General features: G+C 38.2%; 1 protein-coding gene across 4 annotated transcripts in view; it reads right to left on the bottom strand.

The window, feature by feature from the left end:
* The window catches only part of LOC108234194 (vacuolar protein sorting-associated protein 13B), a 339,365-nt gene that overhangs the window by 297,507 nt on the left and 25,367 nt on the right, over positions 1-16,491 (bottom strand). For all 4 annotated transcript variants that reach the window (XM_017413202.3, XM_025005255.2, XM_025005252.2 and 1 more), the window contains exons 5-8: positions 11,268-11,435; positions 8,535-8,716; positions 7,505-7,679; positions 194-468 (exon numbers count right to left, since the gene is read on the bottom strand). In XM_017413202.3, the coding sequence (XP_017268691.1) occupies positions 194-468; positions 7,505-7,679; positions 8,535-8,716; positions 11,268-11,435 (800 nt within the window). The remainder of the gene's footprint in view (positions 1-193; positions 469-7,504; positions 7,680-8,534; positions 8,717-11,267; positions 11,436-16,491) is intronic.

Here is a 16,491-nt window from a genome sequence, read left to right as displayed (position 1 = left end):
TTTTTGAAACCATGCTAAAAAAGAAATTACTCAGAGTCCTTTAGGATACATTTTTACAACAAAATGTCATCCAATCAGTTTATACTGACCTAGTTTCAAACCATTGTGACATTTAGGTGTCATGAGTATTATTTTGTAATTACACAGTTAATAATGATGATTATTTGTTAGTTTTTTTAAAGAGCAAATTTACCTTGAAGGTGACAGAGGCTTTAGTGCAGTAGAAACCTATGGAAACAACAGGGTCTTTGAATGTGTGCTGCTGAGGGTTGTTGGGATTGCCTCCTGTCTCGTTCTGCTGATAAAGGCCTTCCTCCCCCTCTTCCTCTGTGCCTACAATGGCAGGGACGAAGGACCAAGCCCAGGACATCCAACCCTGGTCTGCTTCCTCAGGAGTCCCGGATTCCATGTAAAGGTCCTGGCTGGAGTACTGGCTAGATCCCAAGCTTTCCATTTCAACATCCATCCCTGAAAAGAAAAGGTTTTAACTTAGTCTTAATGCAGACAAGAGTAGATGGTTTTACATTGGTAAGGAAATCTTGACTAAATCTTAGCCATGCCAATCCTGAAGATATACTTTGACTCAGAAAGTTGAATGAAGAAAAGTTGCAAAGTGGACATTATAAACAAGATTTGAATACCCTAAAACAGGGATTTTAAATGAACATATCACAAAAAAATACATTATCACATTGAAACAAAATATCAAAAATGTATATTAGATCACATCAAGGCTCAAATATGATAATATAAACTTCCACTTTAACACAGTTTTACTAGAGGTAAATGTGTAATAAATCAATTTAAACTTGCAGGCACAAAATGAATCAGTCATACAAGGGGAGAACTGATTAGGAAAGCCTCAATGCTTCAGACAGGAAAGTGAGTTTGTCAATGCCCTCAAGACAGTTTAATGCAAGCATGTTTCAGCTGTCAAACACACAAAAAACAACAGACTGAGGCACTCTCAATGCCTCCATAATGTAGGTGTATAATTATTTGTGTGCAATGTGAACTTGCTGCTGCCTGAGCTCTACAGAGACAGGGGAAGCCCACTGCAACTGATGCCAGAAAGCCACAGCCTGACAGCCGGCATCCTGACATAGGAGGGCCTTGACCGGACCCAGTGAACAAGGTTGTTTGTAGCTAACAGCATCAGGTTGTATTCACAAATACGTGTAGTGAGGCTGGATCACAATGTTTGACAAGAAGCCAATAGACAGAAACTTAAGCTACATTCACACTTACGGTCTTAGTGCTCAGTTTAGATTTTTTTTGCAAGGTTGTTGGCAAAATGATTTTAATACGACTGCCTTCAGACTGTAGTGTGAACATTATACGGCTCTGAAGCGACTCGCATGAGCAGAAAAAGATGTGACGTCAAATGAAGCAAGCTGTGTTTACAGAAGTAAATATGGATGCTACACATGTCAGTGTTTGTGTGTGTATCAGTTCAGAAGTTGTTGTGCAATCAAAGCCAACTAAATTATTTTGCCATGCTTGTTTTGTCTAGTGTTTACATTTGATTTTGCAGTTACCCCATCTACTCTGCAGCCGAACTGCAGTTCTGGGTCAGGAGTGATGTACTAAAAGTAGATTAGAGAAACAAACTCAAGTTTTGATCCTATTACACTAGTATATACACAATTTACTAAAGATGTTGATATCAATAACATCAATATTTTGATCATTCCACACATTCCAGCTACAATGGTGGAAAAAGTTGAATGAAATACAACAAGACCATTCAGATTGAGGATGCTTTCAAAAACATTAGACACACATAAGATTTAATACCACATATGAAAATGGCTTGGGTCTGATATAAAAATTAAAAAAAAGGAAAAAAACAGAAAAATCAAGACATGGCTTACATATGGGTACAATGCAAGTTTGGCTCAGACTGCAGTCTAAGGCTAGAATAAATGAGCTATGGAGCTGAAGAAAAACAGCTCAGAGGTAGTGTTGGATTTGTCTTGAGCAACAAAAAGCAAAAAGGTCTAAATAGTGACCAAAATGAGTAGATTTGAAAAACTGAATTTGAAAATCAGACAATAGGCCAATATTTTAGACAAACAAAAATCAGAAAGAACTTACTGGAGTTTAATTCAGTGAAATGTTGTGTATGTGGTATGAGGATGAGCAAATCCCCCACCACCTCCCTGGGAAATTCATTGTATTATTATTCACTTGTTTTTAAATTTTATTTTACTTTATTTTGAAGGCTTACAGATCTCCAAAACACCACAAACGCCTCAGGTTCATACCCTGACCGGTAAACTGGTATTATCAGGTCTGTTTCCATACATGTCGGAATAGAGGAAATTGATGTCAATACAAAAGAATGTGTAATCCCATTCCTTACTGCCTCATGTCCTTTGCGAGAAACAATATTGTCTATGAAGTCATAGTTTAGGAATCCCAGAGGCTAAGGCAGTGAAAATAATGACAGATTTTAATTAAATCTTTCACTTTATGAATTGGCAGCTGAAAATCCCATGTTAGCTCTTATTCTCTCCTTCTAGCCTAATTCAACTGATTCCGCCTCTCATTTCTGCATGTTCTCTTTTTGTTTTTCCTTTGCGAAGGCTTCAGGTGTCAGCTTAACCAGTCAAGCAGGTTCACTTCACATCACATCCTGACATAGGCCACATCTGAATTAGAAGTTAACTAAAACAGAAGTATAATTACTTCTCAAATGATCAAAACAAATTAACTTAAGGAGACTTTGAAGTGTTAGGTTAAAAAAAAAAAAAAGCCAGCAGAATATCCCAGAGGGTGTTGTGGGCTCACAGGCATAAAACACAGTGCTTCCTGTTCACAGCTTTGCTATGAATGCAGTCTGACAGGTTCTTTTCTAGACAACTAATACAGCAAGTATAACATCAATTAAATTAGTTTTTAATACAAATCCATGAGTAGACCGTAAAAGCACCTTTTGATACAATGTGCCAGAGTCATGGATGGTATCAATGGGAAAACTGAAGCAACGGGACATGTCTAAGAGACTAAAAGGTGAGTGAGAATAAGCGAGTGGCTAACTGACACTGTGGGGAGAGCAGTGCCTTCACAAACCAGTAGATGTCCCTGCACATTTAGAGAGAAGTAGACTTGCTACCTCACTAACTGGCTCATGTATTTATTCATCACCTATTCACAAGTGATATTGATTCATTTTGGTGTATTTATTATATTATGTAGGGTGCATCCCAAAAACCTATATAAATAGTGAAAAATTACAAACCATACAGATTGGTGTTAATGGAAAGAGTGTGTAAAAAAAATATAAAAAGGCAAATGTATTTCATCCATGACCATAGAGCTCTATATTTATTGTTATTTTTGTACATTTTATTCTAATATTAGAAGACCCTGTCAAGTAACTGCGGTAGCTTAAACCCACCCACCTAAAACCTTATTTTAAGAGTCCTTTACAGCCTGAAGGTTTTCTGAAACACTGTTCATTAAATTGTCTTACTTCTCACATAAAAACATTTAAGATATTTAATTGCCTGCTTTTACAGAGAATATCTGAGCTTACCATTATATTTTTCAATCCAAAATCAAATCGTCAAGTTTCAAACTACAATGTGATGTGTTCAAGTCAAATTAGGCTAAAATGCAAATCTCATATTAGTTGTAAATATAACACCAAAGATTTGTGTATTTTGTAATCTGGTAGGAGGCTTTAGTCTCTGGATAATTCATTAGTCATGGGAAACTATTCAAAGACTCTGAAGACAAAATAGAGTAGCTCTCCTTCTGAAGCAAAATTATTTATTTGGTTTATTTGGTTTCATGCACTTCCTCAAAAACAATGTTGATTTAGTCTTGTTACCAATAATAATCAAATTATTTGTTTCAAAGCTCAAATGCATGCCATTCAGAAAGATAAGAACCCAATGCCATACTTCAAAAGGTGTGGTTCTTGTATCATAATTATTTACTTTGTGAAACCACGCATGTTTCAGTGTAACAAATACTTTAAAGGGGACCTATTATGCAAAATTCAGTTTTTGCATGATTTTGTACTTCCATTTGGGTATCTACTGATTCTAGAAACAGTCTAAATGCAAAAATAAAATAAAAAATTTAAAAACACAGCCATTTTTTGACAATAAGTAAATATTTTCTGGTGTCTGCAAAACGGCGTATTTCAAAAACCTCGGGATTATTGCGTCACAATCGCCATTATCTAGCAACCCCAAGCTAAGCCCAGCCCCTAACCTAGCAACCCAAGTGGAGCTCCACCTACTTCATTAAAAGAAGACCGTCATGTTAGTTCTGCCATTTTTACCGCTGAACATTGTCTGCTGGAAAAGGAAAATGTTCTGTTGTTGGCTGCAGTATAGAACATGCAGGGTTTCCCCCAGTGTATTATAAGCCTGGCAGGTCGGCGGGATTTGGTGACCAGGCTGCCAGGCTAAGCCCCACTGGTTTATTATAAATACGTAATTTTTTGATACACGTATTTTCCACCTGCACCCCCAAAACCGCTACCTTTATCTACCCCATCACGCAAGGGTGCGCGCGCCAACATTGACACAATTGCGCTGTCCCCGCCCCTGTGCGGGCCCGCGCAGTGTCGCATTGTGCAGCTTTTGTAACTTGGTGTGGACCGCGCCTGCCACGCTCCATTCAAAATGGACAATTTCTGTGCTCCAGAGGAGCTGGTTCCCCTGTATCAGCATTTATATGATCCCTCTATGAGAGATCACAAAGATAATCAAACGGCTCAAAACTCACGGAAGGAGATTACTGCTGCAGACGATAAAAAGGAGTGTTTATAGACCACAGAGGGAAGAAATATTAGTTCTATTAGTTCTATATGGTTACGTAGCGTACTGCCCCCTGTCTTTTTAGGAGAAAACTGCACCGACGTAAGCGCCAAGTATAAATGCTCCCACCGCAGTCAGGTCCGCACGCTGTTCACGGAGCCCCGCGTGACTCTAATGAGCCCTGAGGCCGAGCCGCCTTCAGCTACCTGGAGTTAGCAGGTCGGAGCCGCAGCAATAAACATCAGACAAGCGGGTTTAACCAAAGATGGTTAGTTGACCTGAAATTCAGCGGGTGGCTTTACAAGACCAAATATGGTAAGCGTGTGTTGTACTTAGTGAAAATATTATCCTTGTTTAACAGTAAAATTATGCTATTAAATTAGTTAGACATGTTTTGATTTGTTGTTACATGTAGTGATCCAACATGCAGCCTGTGGCACAAAAAAGCATAGTACAGTACAGCATCTGTCTGTTTTTCAGTTCTCTGTTGTTATTCATTGGCCTGGAAGTGAGACGTGTGTTAGTGCCTTGTTTACTTTATCATTTATGTTAATTTAATTTATTTGTAAATGTGACTTATATTGCCACTGTCCCTACCAGTTGGGTTTCGGAAATCTCAATATCTTAGAATAATTTTGTGTATTAAATGTAATGAACATGTTTTGTATAACCCACAGACATATCCTGACTTGTTCAAGGAAGCATAATAGGTCACTTAAAAATTACCATTTTATAATTCAGAGCTTGACATGTAAAGAGCAGTAAAGCATGACAGAACCAATCATTCAACCAGTCCCACATCACAGATGTGAAACAACAAATGGCAGTGGAGCAAAAATGCACCACTATCATTCTATTTTGAATTTAAATGATTATGATAAAGTTTCATGCACAAAAGAAATATATATTTTTTGTTTTCACAAAACAAAATCAATAACTAAATGTTAAATAGACTATTCATATAGTACTTTTTTTAAACTGTACAGACACTTTCACAATACAAGTAATTTTCACCCTTTCCCACTCCCACATGCAGATCAGGGACAACTTTGAGTTCGGTGTCTTGCCTGTGGACACTTTGACATGCGGTGGGTAAAAGCCCAGATCAACCTGCCAACCTATAGATTGGCAGAGTACTGTTCTTCTTCCTGAACTACAGCAGCCCAAACAGTAAAATTACTGTAAAAAAACAACAATTCCTTAAATATATTAAATATTAAAGAATGTCTGTCCTAACTAAAGCAATTAAATTTTATCATGAGTAAAAAAAGCAGTAATTATTTTCAGAAAGGCTTAGATTTACTTCTTAAACTCAAATTGCATACACAGAAAACCACCTGTCCATGAACGAGCACATCCCAACACACATGCCCAGCAACCAATTACAGCACACATGCCTGACTGCACCGAGCCCCCCTTCAGCTTCTTCACTCTGTCAATTACTTCAAGCACAATAAGAAGTGGGGGCGCTCCGATTCCAAGATCTAGTCCCCCCTTGTATATTTTTGTGATGGGATACTAATTCATTCTCAGAGGTTCTGCATAGCAGTAGCATGACACAGACTCTTACACCTGGCATTGGACACCAAAATGGAAGCTGCGCCAACTCGCAGCGAAAGTTCCAGACCAAGAGGCAGAGAGAGCAAGTCAGAGAAAGTAAAACTGAACTGTGTTTTGCTCCTAGCTGTTCTCTGCCCACCACTCCAACGCTACCAGAATTTGCTTCCTTTAACAAGGAAAGTGATTTAGCTCAGAAAGACCTCTGTCTTGATCTTGTTCTACTTGACAACATTAAGAATGAGCACATTTTGAAGAAACAAGATAGACTTTGATGAGAATTGAGCACTTGGTATTCACTTGTATGTGTTATGTTATCTATGTTATGTATTCTTGTTTGGGGCTTGTTTCTTCTCCCCACAGAAGTTTTCTAAATGTTTAGGATTTTAAGGCTTATACTGTGTGTGTGTGTGTGTGTGTGTGTGTGTGTCTATATATATATATAAAAATTAACCTTTAGCGGCAGACAGAGTACATAATATGTGCAAAAGTTTTAAATAAAGCATACCCTTATTTCTATACAAGCCTAAAAATCTCAAATACCCAGAAACTTCTCCATAAAGATTAGGCAAAAAAGCCTTTAACAAGAATTAAAGAACTTGTGAGGCAACAAAAACAAAACCCAAATACCCACTAACGTGTTATTAGGTGCAACTAAGCACAACATAAAGAGGGCCCAACTTTTTTTTTCCTAATTTTTTTGTGTGTAATTTTGGATTTTGGAAAAGATCAAAAATAATTTTGAATTTAATTAGAGACAGATTTGTGCCCGTGTTATTCTCCTGCATCTACCCTTATCAGACTGGACAAAGTAAATTGTGTTAAGTTTATATAATCTTCATTTTGTTGAAAAAGCAAGTGAAGCAGATATCTTGGCTAAAGAAATGGTGAATGTTTTGTAAGAACAGAAGCAGCATAAGGAAAAAACGATGTTCAAACAGGAAAAGCACAATGTCAAGAGTCATAAGATGAACATGTCATATGAGAACCTTAGCGCTGATCAACCACAGTAATTTACAAATGCAAGTTCCAATATTTGTTTTACATTTTTCTAAAAGTGGAAACCTTGTTGTGGGTAGAATAGTTAACATACTTACAACACTTACATCATTGCACAAGAACTTTTGAAGATACAAGAGGAAAGATTTTCCCCTCACGCCTCAACTCACCTGGTGAACTTGCTCCGCTCTCTCTGACATGACCAATTCCTTCTTCACTCTCATTCTGTTTGTGTCCTCCCATTTCCCCATAATAGAGGGCAATAATCAGCTCTAAAATCCGGATAAACATGGGTAGCTGCTGGTCAGTAATGGACAACTTCAGGCTCTCCACCATAGTGTGAATCTTAAAAGATATAAAGAAAAAATAATTAGACTTATCTTGAAGTTTGATTTGCTGAACATGGATTAAATGGTTTAGTAAGAAATCTATAAATAAATCAATAAAGGCTAGAAAAGTACAACTTTCTGAAAGAAAATATATCTTGCTTGAGGATGTAAACTGAAAAGCCAACCCGCTATAAAACACAACCAATGTTCCAAATGAAAAAAAACTATGGAAAGTATTGTTGTACAACATGGCGAATAAGTATATAACTAATTTTAATATTGACTAAATTTAGATCTTAATGATCATCTCTATGCATGCCTCTCTACTGTAATCATTAATTATGTGTATATCTGTTTTAAATGTTTTTTATCTATTAACTAAAAACATTAGCAAATGTGCTATTTACATTTATACAATTATACATTTTTTACCAAAGTTATAAAAATGTATAGGAGTTTAAACTGACCTAATCTATCCATTTTCTCAGGCTTCCCACACCAACACTGAGATACAGTAAGTTGTTTAGCATGTTCTTACATAACAAGTTTTACAGAATATTTATAATAAAATAATTTATAGAATAAAAAGCTCAAAAGTTTGTTGGTTAAGAAAATTAATTATTTGTCAGTTTTGTCTAAATATTTTGATTGGTTCTTTGAAAGGCAATCGTACAACACAAATATTTTTTCTTAAATACAAATTAGATCCAAATGAACCAAATGATAGGAAAATTTAATTTCTTCAGACTGCACTGAATAGCACAGCTTTTATGTGAAACAACAAAACAAAACAGATGTTAAAGAAATAAAAAAAAAAAGTAAAAAAATTAATCTCTTGATCTTTATCCTTTGAACTACAATTTGGAGTTACCTTGATGACAGATGGGATCTTTGAACTGATGTTGTCGTAAGTAAAATGCAGGCGTGTTCTGAAAGAGCATTTGTACAAAAGGGGATCCTGGTAAAACTCAATCTTCCCACTGGCATTTCGCTTGTCCAAGCACACAGTGCAATCTGAAAAGTTTATAACTTTTCGCAGAACGAGTTCTGGAGCTACGAAGAGAAATAAAGTTAATGTTAAATATTTTACTTTAAAAACATGACAGTATCTATTTGTGAATTAGTGGTTTTTTTGTTGTTTGTTTTACTTTTAAAGTGAGGGTAAATATTAGAATTAAAAAAAAAACATTCATTCCCAATAAATAGATAGGTGCTCCTAAACCTCTACCTGATATTGTAACACCTGTTATATTTTTAATTTCCAAATTTGGAGTGGAATAAAAAAATAACATACAAAGACCATCAAAGAAGACCTGAAACAGACAATACATCATCATATCTAATCTTAAGAGTCTGGAAAGATTGTAAATTTGTTGTGGTTATATTGGATATGTGTATTTGGAGAGTGTTACTGCGATAAATAAGTGAATTTGATGAAAAGTAAGATTGTACAAACAAAGAATTTTGAGCACACCCAGTACAGATCAGAATTCTTCTACCAATGTCAAGTTCTGTGCTTTGACATCAGCCAGGCTGATTAAAAAGGAACAACTCATGAACAGCTTGCTTTAGGTGGGAGAGGAACAATTGAAACTCAAGTTTTCTTAGAGAAAATCTGACAGTGAGCAAGTTTAGTTCACAATATCTGTTACTGTGGTGACACACTCAGAGTTCTACTTCCCTCGCTTTCTAAAAAGGAAAATTCAGAGTTTCCCTAGACTCAAGGTTAATTTACTGAAAGTTTTCATTTCACTGGCTTTCTGGAAAACCTGTATGGACCTGACAATAGTCAGATCTACCAGACAGTCAATTTTATAATAGGTACACTTCAACTATGAGAGACAAAATGAGGGGAAAAAAATCCAGGAAATCCCATTGTACGATTTTTAAAGAATTTATTTGTAAATTATGGTGGAAAATAAGTATTTGGTCAATAATAAAAGTTCAACTCAATATTTTGTATCATAACCATTGTTGGCAATGACAGAGGTCAAACATTTCCTGTAAGTCTTCACCAGGTTTGCACACACTGTAGCTGCTATTTTGGCCCATTCCTCCATGCAGATTTCCTCTAGAGCAGTGATGTTTTGGGGCTGTTGCTGGGCAACACGGACTTTCAACTGCCTCCACAAATTTTCTATGGGGTTTAGGTCTGGAGACTGGCTACGCCACTTGCCACCTTGAAATGCTTTTTATGGAGCCACTCCTTCGTTGTCCGAGCGGTGTGTTTGGGATCATCGGCATGCTTGAAGACTCAGCCATGTTCCATCTTCAATGCTCTCACTGATGGAGGTTTCGGCTTAAAATCTCACAATACATACATAGCCCCTTTCATTCTTCCCTTAACACAGATCAGTCGTCCTGTTCCCTTTGCACAAAAACATCCCCAAAGCATGATGTTTCCACCACCATGCTTCACAGTAGCTATGGTGTTCTTGGGATGCAACTCCACATTATTTTTTCTCCAAAGACAAAGAGTTGAGTTTTTACCAAAAAGTTTTATTTTGGTTTCATCTGACCACATGATATTTTCCCCAATCCTCCTCTGGATCATCCATATGCTCTCTGGCAGACTTCAGATGGGCCTGGACATGTACTGGCTTAAGCAGGGGGACATGTTTGGCACTGCAGGATTTGAGTTCCTCTCGACGTAGTGTGTTACTGATGGTAGCCTTTGTTACTTTGGTTCCAGCTCTCTGCAGGTCATTCATCAGGTCCCTCCGTGTAGTTCTGGGATTTTTGCTCACCGTTCTCACGATCATTTTGACCCCACGGGATGAGATCTTGCGTGGGGCCCCAGATTGAGCGAGATTATCAATGGTCTTGAATGTCTTCCATTTTCTTACAATTGCTCCCACAGTTGATTTATTCCCACCAACCTGCTTGCCTACTGTAGATTTCACTCTTCCCAGCCTGGTGCAGGTCTACAATTTTCGTCTTGGTGTCCTTCGACAGCTCTTCGGTCTAGGCCAGGGGTGGGCATTCCTGGTCCTCGAGGGCCGCCGTCCTGCATGTTTTACTTGTTTCTCTGCTCCAACACACCTGATTTGAATCAATAGGTGATTAACAGGCTTCTGCAGAACATGAAGAAGTGATTTAAGCACTGAATCAGGTGTGTTGGAGCAGGGAAACAAGTAACACATGCAGGACAGCGGCCCTCGAGGACCAGGAATGCCCACCCCTGGTCTAGGCCATGGTTGAGTTTGGAGTCTGACTGTTTGAGGATGTGGACAGGTGTCTTTCATACAGATAATGAGGTCAAAGAGGTGCCATTAATACAGGTAATGAGTGAAAGAAGAACTAAAAGAAGAAGTTACCGGTCTGTGAGAGCCAGAAATCTTGTTTGTTTGTTATTGACCAAATACTTATTTTCCACCATAATTTACAAATAAATTCTTAAAAAAAATCGTACAATGTGATTTCCTAGATTTCTTTTCCTCTTTTTGTCTCTTATAGCTGAAGTGCAACTATGATGAAAATTACAGACCTCTTATCTTTCTAAGTAGGAAAACATGCACAATCAGTGGCTGACTAAATACTTTTTTGCCCTACTGTATTTTGTAGTTAATTCCATTACCAAGGAAAGTAACTAGAAATTACTCACCAGTAATGTCCATAAAGGCCCTCTCCCATAAATCATCCACTGTGTAGCACTCTGCTGAGGTAATGTTGACCGAAAGAACAATATCATCTTCAACATACTTGAGGATCAGGTTGTTCACCACAATGTTTACATTGTTCACCACACGTCTGATCAGGCTCTGCACATAACCTGAAAACAAAAAAAAACATTGTAAAAATGTGGAAACAGACAATAAAAAGTAGCATTCCTTAAAAGAATGCATATTACTGGCCGAGTTGCATGCCAAAGACTTGAACAAAGGTCAAAGATCTCCTCAATCCCACCAGCACACCTTCCAGTGAGGAAGCAGAGCCTGGGGATCTTGGATCGGGCTCTCTAATCTCTGGTGCTGAGGTCATTGAGGTGGTTAAAAAGCTCCGCGGTGGATAGGAACCAGGGGTGGATGAGATTCGCCCAGAGTTCCTTAAGGCTGTGGGGCTGTCTTGATTGACAACTCTGCAATATTGCATGGACATCGGGGGCAGTACCCTTGGATTGGCAGACCGGGGTGTGGTCCCCTCATTTAAAAAAGGGGACCGGAGAGTGTGTTCCAACTATAGAGGGATCACACTCCTAAGCCTCCCTCGTAAGGTCTATTCGGGGGTTCTGGAGAGGAGGGTCTGCCGGATAGTCGAATCTTGGATACAGGAAGAGCAGTGTGGTTTCCTTCCTGGTCATGGAACACTGGTCCAGCTGTACACCCTCAGCAGGGTACTGGAGGGTGCATGGGAGTTCGCCCAACCAGTCTATATGTTTTGTGGACTTGGAAAAGGCATTTGATCGTGTCCCTCGGGGAGCCCTGTGGGGGGTAATCCAGGAATATGGCATATCAGGCCCTTTGATACAGGCTGTTAGGTCCCTGTATGACCAGTGCCTCTCTGTACTTTTCCATCAGTATCCTTTTTCTTGGCATAAAACCATACTGCTGCTCACAAATAGTGACCTCTTGTCCAAGTCTAGATTCAAAAATCCTATTGAATAATCAAGTCAAAAATCTCACTACCATCTCTCCTAGATATTTCCATACCTCCACTGGTATGTCATCAGGTCCAACTGCCTTCCCCTTCTTCATCCTCTTCAAAACTCTCCAAACTTCACCTTTACTAATGCTTTTCCACTTCTTAGTCCACATGACATCTACTCTTCTTTCCCTTTCATTCTCTTCATTCATTAGCTCCTCAAAGTTCTCCTTCCATCTTCTTATAACACTCTTCTCTCTTGTTAGAACATGACAGTTTCTATCTTTAACAAGCCTAACCTGCTGCACATCCTTTCCAACCTGATCTCTCTGTCTTGCCTTCTCTCCCTCCTTACTGTCTTTGTCTCTTGTACAACTCACCATACACCTCCTGTTTTGCCTTTGCTGCCTTCCTCTTTGTCCTACATTGCATTTCCCTATATTCCAGTCTACTCTCTTCAGTCCTCTCACTGTCCCATTTCTTCCTGGTTAACCTGTTCCTCTGGATAACTTCCTGCACTTCACTATTCCACCACCAGGTTTCCTTATCATCTTTTCTCTGTCCAGATGACACACCAAGTACCTTCTTACCTGTCTCTCTAATCACTGCGACTGTAGTAGCCCAGACATTGAGAGCTTTTTCTTACCACCCAGAGCCTTTAACAGCTCCTTTCTGAACTCCTCAAAACATTCTTCCTTCCTCAACGTCCACCATTTGGTCCTCTTCTTTGCCTTTACTCTTTTCCTCTTCTTCACCAGAGCACTCATCCTACACACCACCATCTGATGTTGTCTGCCACTCTCCCCTCTGCCACAACCTTACGGTTCACCATCTCCCTCAGGTTACCTCTTCTACACAGAATGTAGTCTACCTGTGTAGTCCTGCCTCCACTCTTATAGGTCACCCTGTGTTCCTCCCTCTTTTGGTAACCGGTGTTAACTACAACCATTATTAGACATCAAAATGTATTTTTTTGTGTTTATTCAAAACATGCCGAAAGTGTGTAGTAAAAGTCTTGCATTATTGAAATTACAAAAAGAATTAGGCATTTCGCCAAAACAAATACGGGCCTAGTCTGGCAAAAAATAAAAAAGGCAAGTATTCACTTTAGATTATCACTAACTGTAAATGTAATGCAATTTAAAAAAAAGTGAGACCTAATTTTTTTTTTTTTTTTTTTTTGGGGGGGGGGTGAAGAGGTGTAAAGAATTGTTTTATAATTTCAAAAAAACTAAGCAAAAAGTATTTAAACCCAAACATGAAAGAGTGCTATGTTTTATTATGAAGAGGTGAATGAATAAAATAAAGAGGAAAAAAAAGCTATCTTGATTAACTAGATTTAAAGAGCTAAAAGGAGATCTTGTAATGTTACCAGTATCTCCCAAACAGGGTGAAAAAAAGACCTTAAAATATTACAGACCTGGGAGTTTCAACCATAAAATGTGAAAATAAACACCAATAAATTCTCTTAACCACATGGCCAATCGCATTTTTCATTCCTCGCTTTTAATGTTTTACTCAACAGCTACAAGTAAGAATCTATAAACCCATACTGCTTTTGCTTTATTTCCAAACCAAATGTTTATCTTCCTGCATCTGCATGACTGGCTTAGGGAATAACAAAATCAATAATTAGGCAGAACTAAAAAGCGCTGTTGAAAGAGACATTTATATGAATAGCTTAACTGTTCTGTCTCTTGTACACAGGCCCAATTACATATTGGCATAATCCAATTAACAAAATTCCTCATGAGTTTTCTGCCTGACCAAACAGAGGTACAGGAAGACAGTATAAACTCAACTTATAAACACAGTTTATGTTTGTCACATTAGTGCCTGGTCTTGCATGTATACATGTGCTTGTTTGAGTTTGTGTATGTGCCTTGTTGTTTTCTTGTGTGTGTGGGTGCTTGAATGAGTTCGTGAATGATCAAGAGTGTGTGTGTGTGTGTGTGTGTGCATGCATGTGTGTGTGTGGTTCTGGGGTCAATCAAAAGGCTGCTTTTGCACCTGCAGCCTGGGCAGTAAAACCAGAACTTTACCCCCTGCCATTTCCCTCTCTGGATCTAATTTACCCATTTCAGAGTGGCTTTCTTCCCTTTTTGCATCCTCTGATACTTGTTTTGCCTCCTGTTGCTGTGGACCAAGTTCTAAGTCCCAGTCCCTCTCTTTGCAAATTATCATGTAGGTCTAAACTTCTGTAAACAATTGACAAAACCAGCACCTGTGCTAGAGCCCACAGGAAAGAAGACCACTATAAACTGTTCAACACTAGAATAACTGGGAAAACTAGCTCTTTTGTGCAATTCAAGAATAAGCCAAGAGCTTTTTTCAGTGAAGTATTGCAAAACATGCCTATTTGTCTTGTATCTGTAAAGTGTAAAACACTACTGTCAATGACAGGTATAGAAAACAAAAAACTGACAAGGTGATTAGACAAAATGTCTAAATAGCTTTTCTGTGGGGTTGCTTTGAAAACAGGTAGTGCCAAAAGAGTTTACAGTATTTATTAGGTTCTATTTTTCATCTGTAAAATGGAAAGTAAAAAAAGAAACCACTGAAGCAAGAATCTTGATTCAAGCCTGGGAAATAAAAGAATTAACTTTTCTGCACAATAAAAAAATGCAAGCATTTGTAAATACAAGGGTAATATCACCAATAATATTAAACCATGTTTAGCCTACTTTTATTGGGACTGTTATACTTGAGTGGTAGATTCCTCAGAATCAGTGTACAGAAGGTTCACAGAACAGGAGAAATGTCCAGAGCATCATCATTTAAAGATATAGGATGTTCTCTATAACACTTCCCAGTAATACCAGAACAGCAGCTGTATTTAATTTCCGAGTATAAGATGTACCAGGACAGCAGCTGAGCTGAACCATGTTTGCATTTCAGGCCATGGAGATCTCAATCTACTTCAGTCACACACAACCCATGAACCAGACACTCAAAGCAAGACAAGTACCATTACATTTAACACATCAATTTAAAAGGTATTTGTGCAGCTCCCTCCATCCATATGCACACATATTTGTTCTTAATGTTCTTTCAGCTGCTCCCTTCTTCAGGGGTCACCACAGTGAGCAAACATGAACGAAAGATTTGGCAATTGTTTTACACCAGATGCCCTTCCTGCCGCAACTTGGGCTCAAACCTGCATGATCAGGATTACAAGACCACAGCACTGACCACCAAGCTACCACAGCCCCCCCACATGCACACATAAGAGAATACATAAACATGCCAAACTAAAAGGAGGAATGAATACAACTGTGTATGAAATGTGCATATTTTTTTTAATCCATCTGCTACACTTTGTACCTACAGACCTGTTATTATAGAGCTGCAAACCTATTTTGTTTCACTGTATAATTGTGTGGATTGTTACAACAAATCTCTGTTTTACTCTAAAACAGTCATATACATTTTTTTCTTCAGGATATCAGAAGTCACTGAAGAAAGACTTTTTTTATATGACTGACTATAACCAATTTTAAAGAGAGGGCATTTGATCCACACTTTGTATGCTTCAGTCTAGTGAGGATAAAATGGGGAAATGCCTAAGTATTTGGAGAGCATTAAGCAAACACAAAACAAGTCAAATGTGGAAGTATGGGAACATCTAAGCAAAGTAAAGTAGGTTATGCTGCAAAGGCAAAGTCACATTAGTTTTCATGGAACATGCAAAATAGCATGCTATCACATGTGGCTTGTTAAGGAAGCATTCAAGCCACATCTATTGCTGTGGTGTGCATGCTTCTTCCACCCAGAACTATAGTCATATTGTGGGCATGGCCAGATTACATGGCCTTATACTCTTTAAAAAGTAACATTTTACCTTTAAAGAGGCAAATCTGGAACATGGATTCTGCCCTAGCTAACTCACAGGTACTGTGCTAAACATTGACTCAAATGGAAAGCTGCCAAATTATTTGTCTTTAAAGTTTAAAAACACATTTTAACAGTTTTTGAAAACATTGCAAGAATTCCCGAGAACTGACAAATACAGTTTTCACAAATACAGTTTTCACATACACACACACACACACATATATATATATATATATATATATATATATATAACAGCTATGCCTTACCAGTAATCAGATACCCTGCAGGAATAATTACCTGGCCAAAGGAGGAAATGAAGACTACAGATGTTAAGACTCGGAAGCTACGCATGGAGGGTTCCACCCCAAATCCAGCATCCTGAGATTGTACACAAGCCGTAAGAACGGCGGCAG

The sequence above is a fragment of the Kryptolebias marmoratus genome, linkage group LG16, assembly GCF_001649575.2.
Source record: "Kryptolebias marmoratus isolate JLee-2015 linkage group LG16, ASM164957v2, whole genome shotgun sequence".
Taxonomy (NCBI): Eukaryota; Metazoa; Chordata; class Actinopteri; order Cyprinodontiformes; family Rivulidae; genus Kryptolebias; species Kryptolebias marmoratus.
Note: the sequence above shows the minus strand (reverse complement) of the source record. Positions and strands in the feature narration are given on the sequence as shown.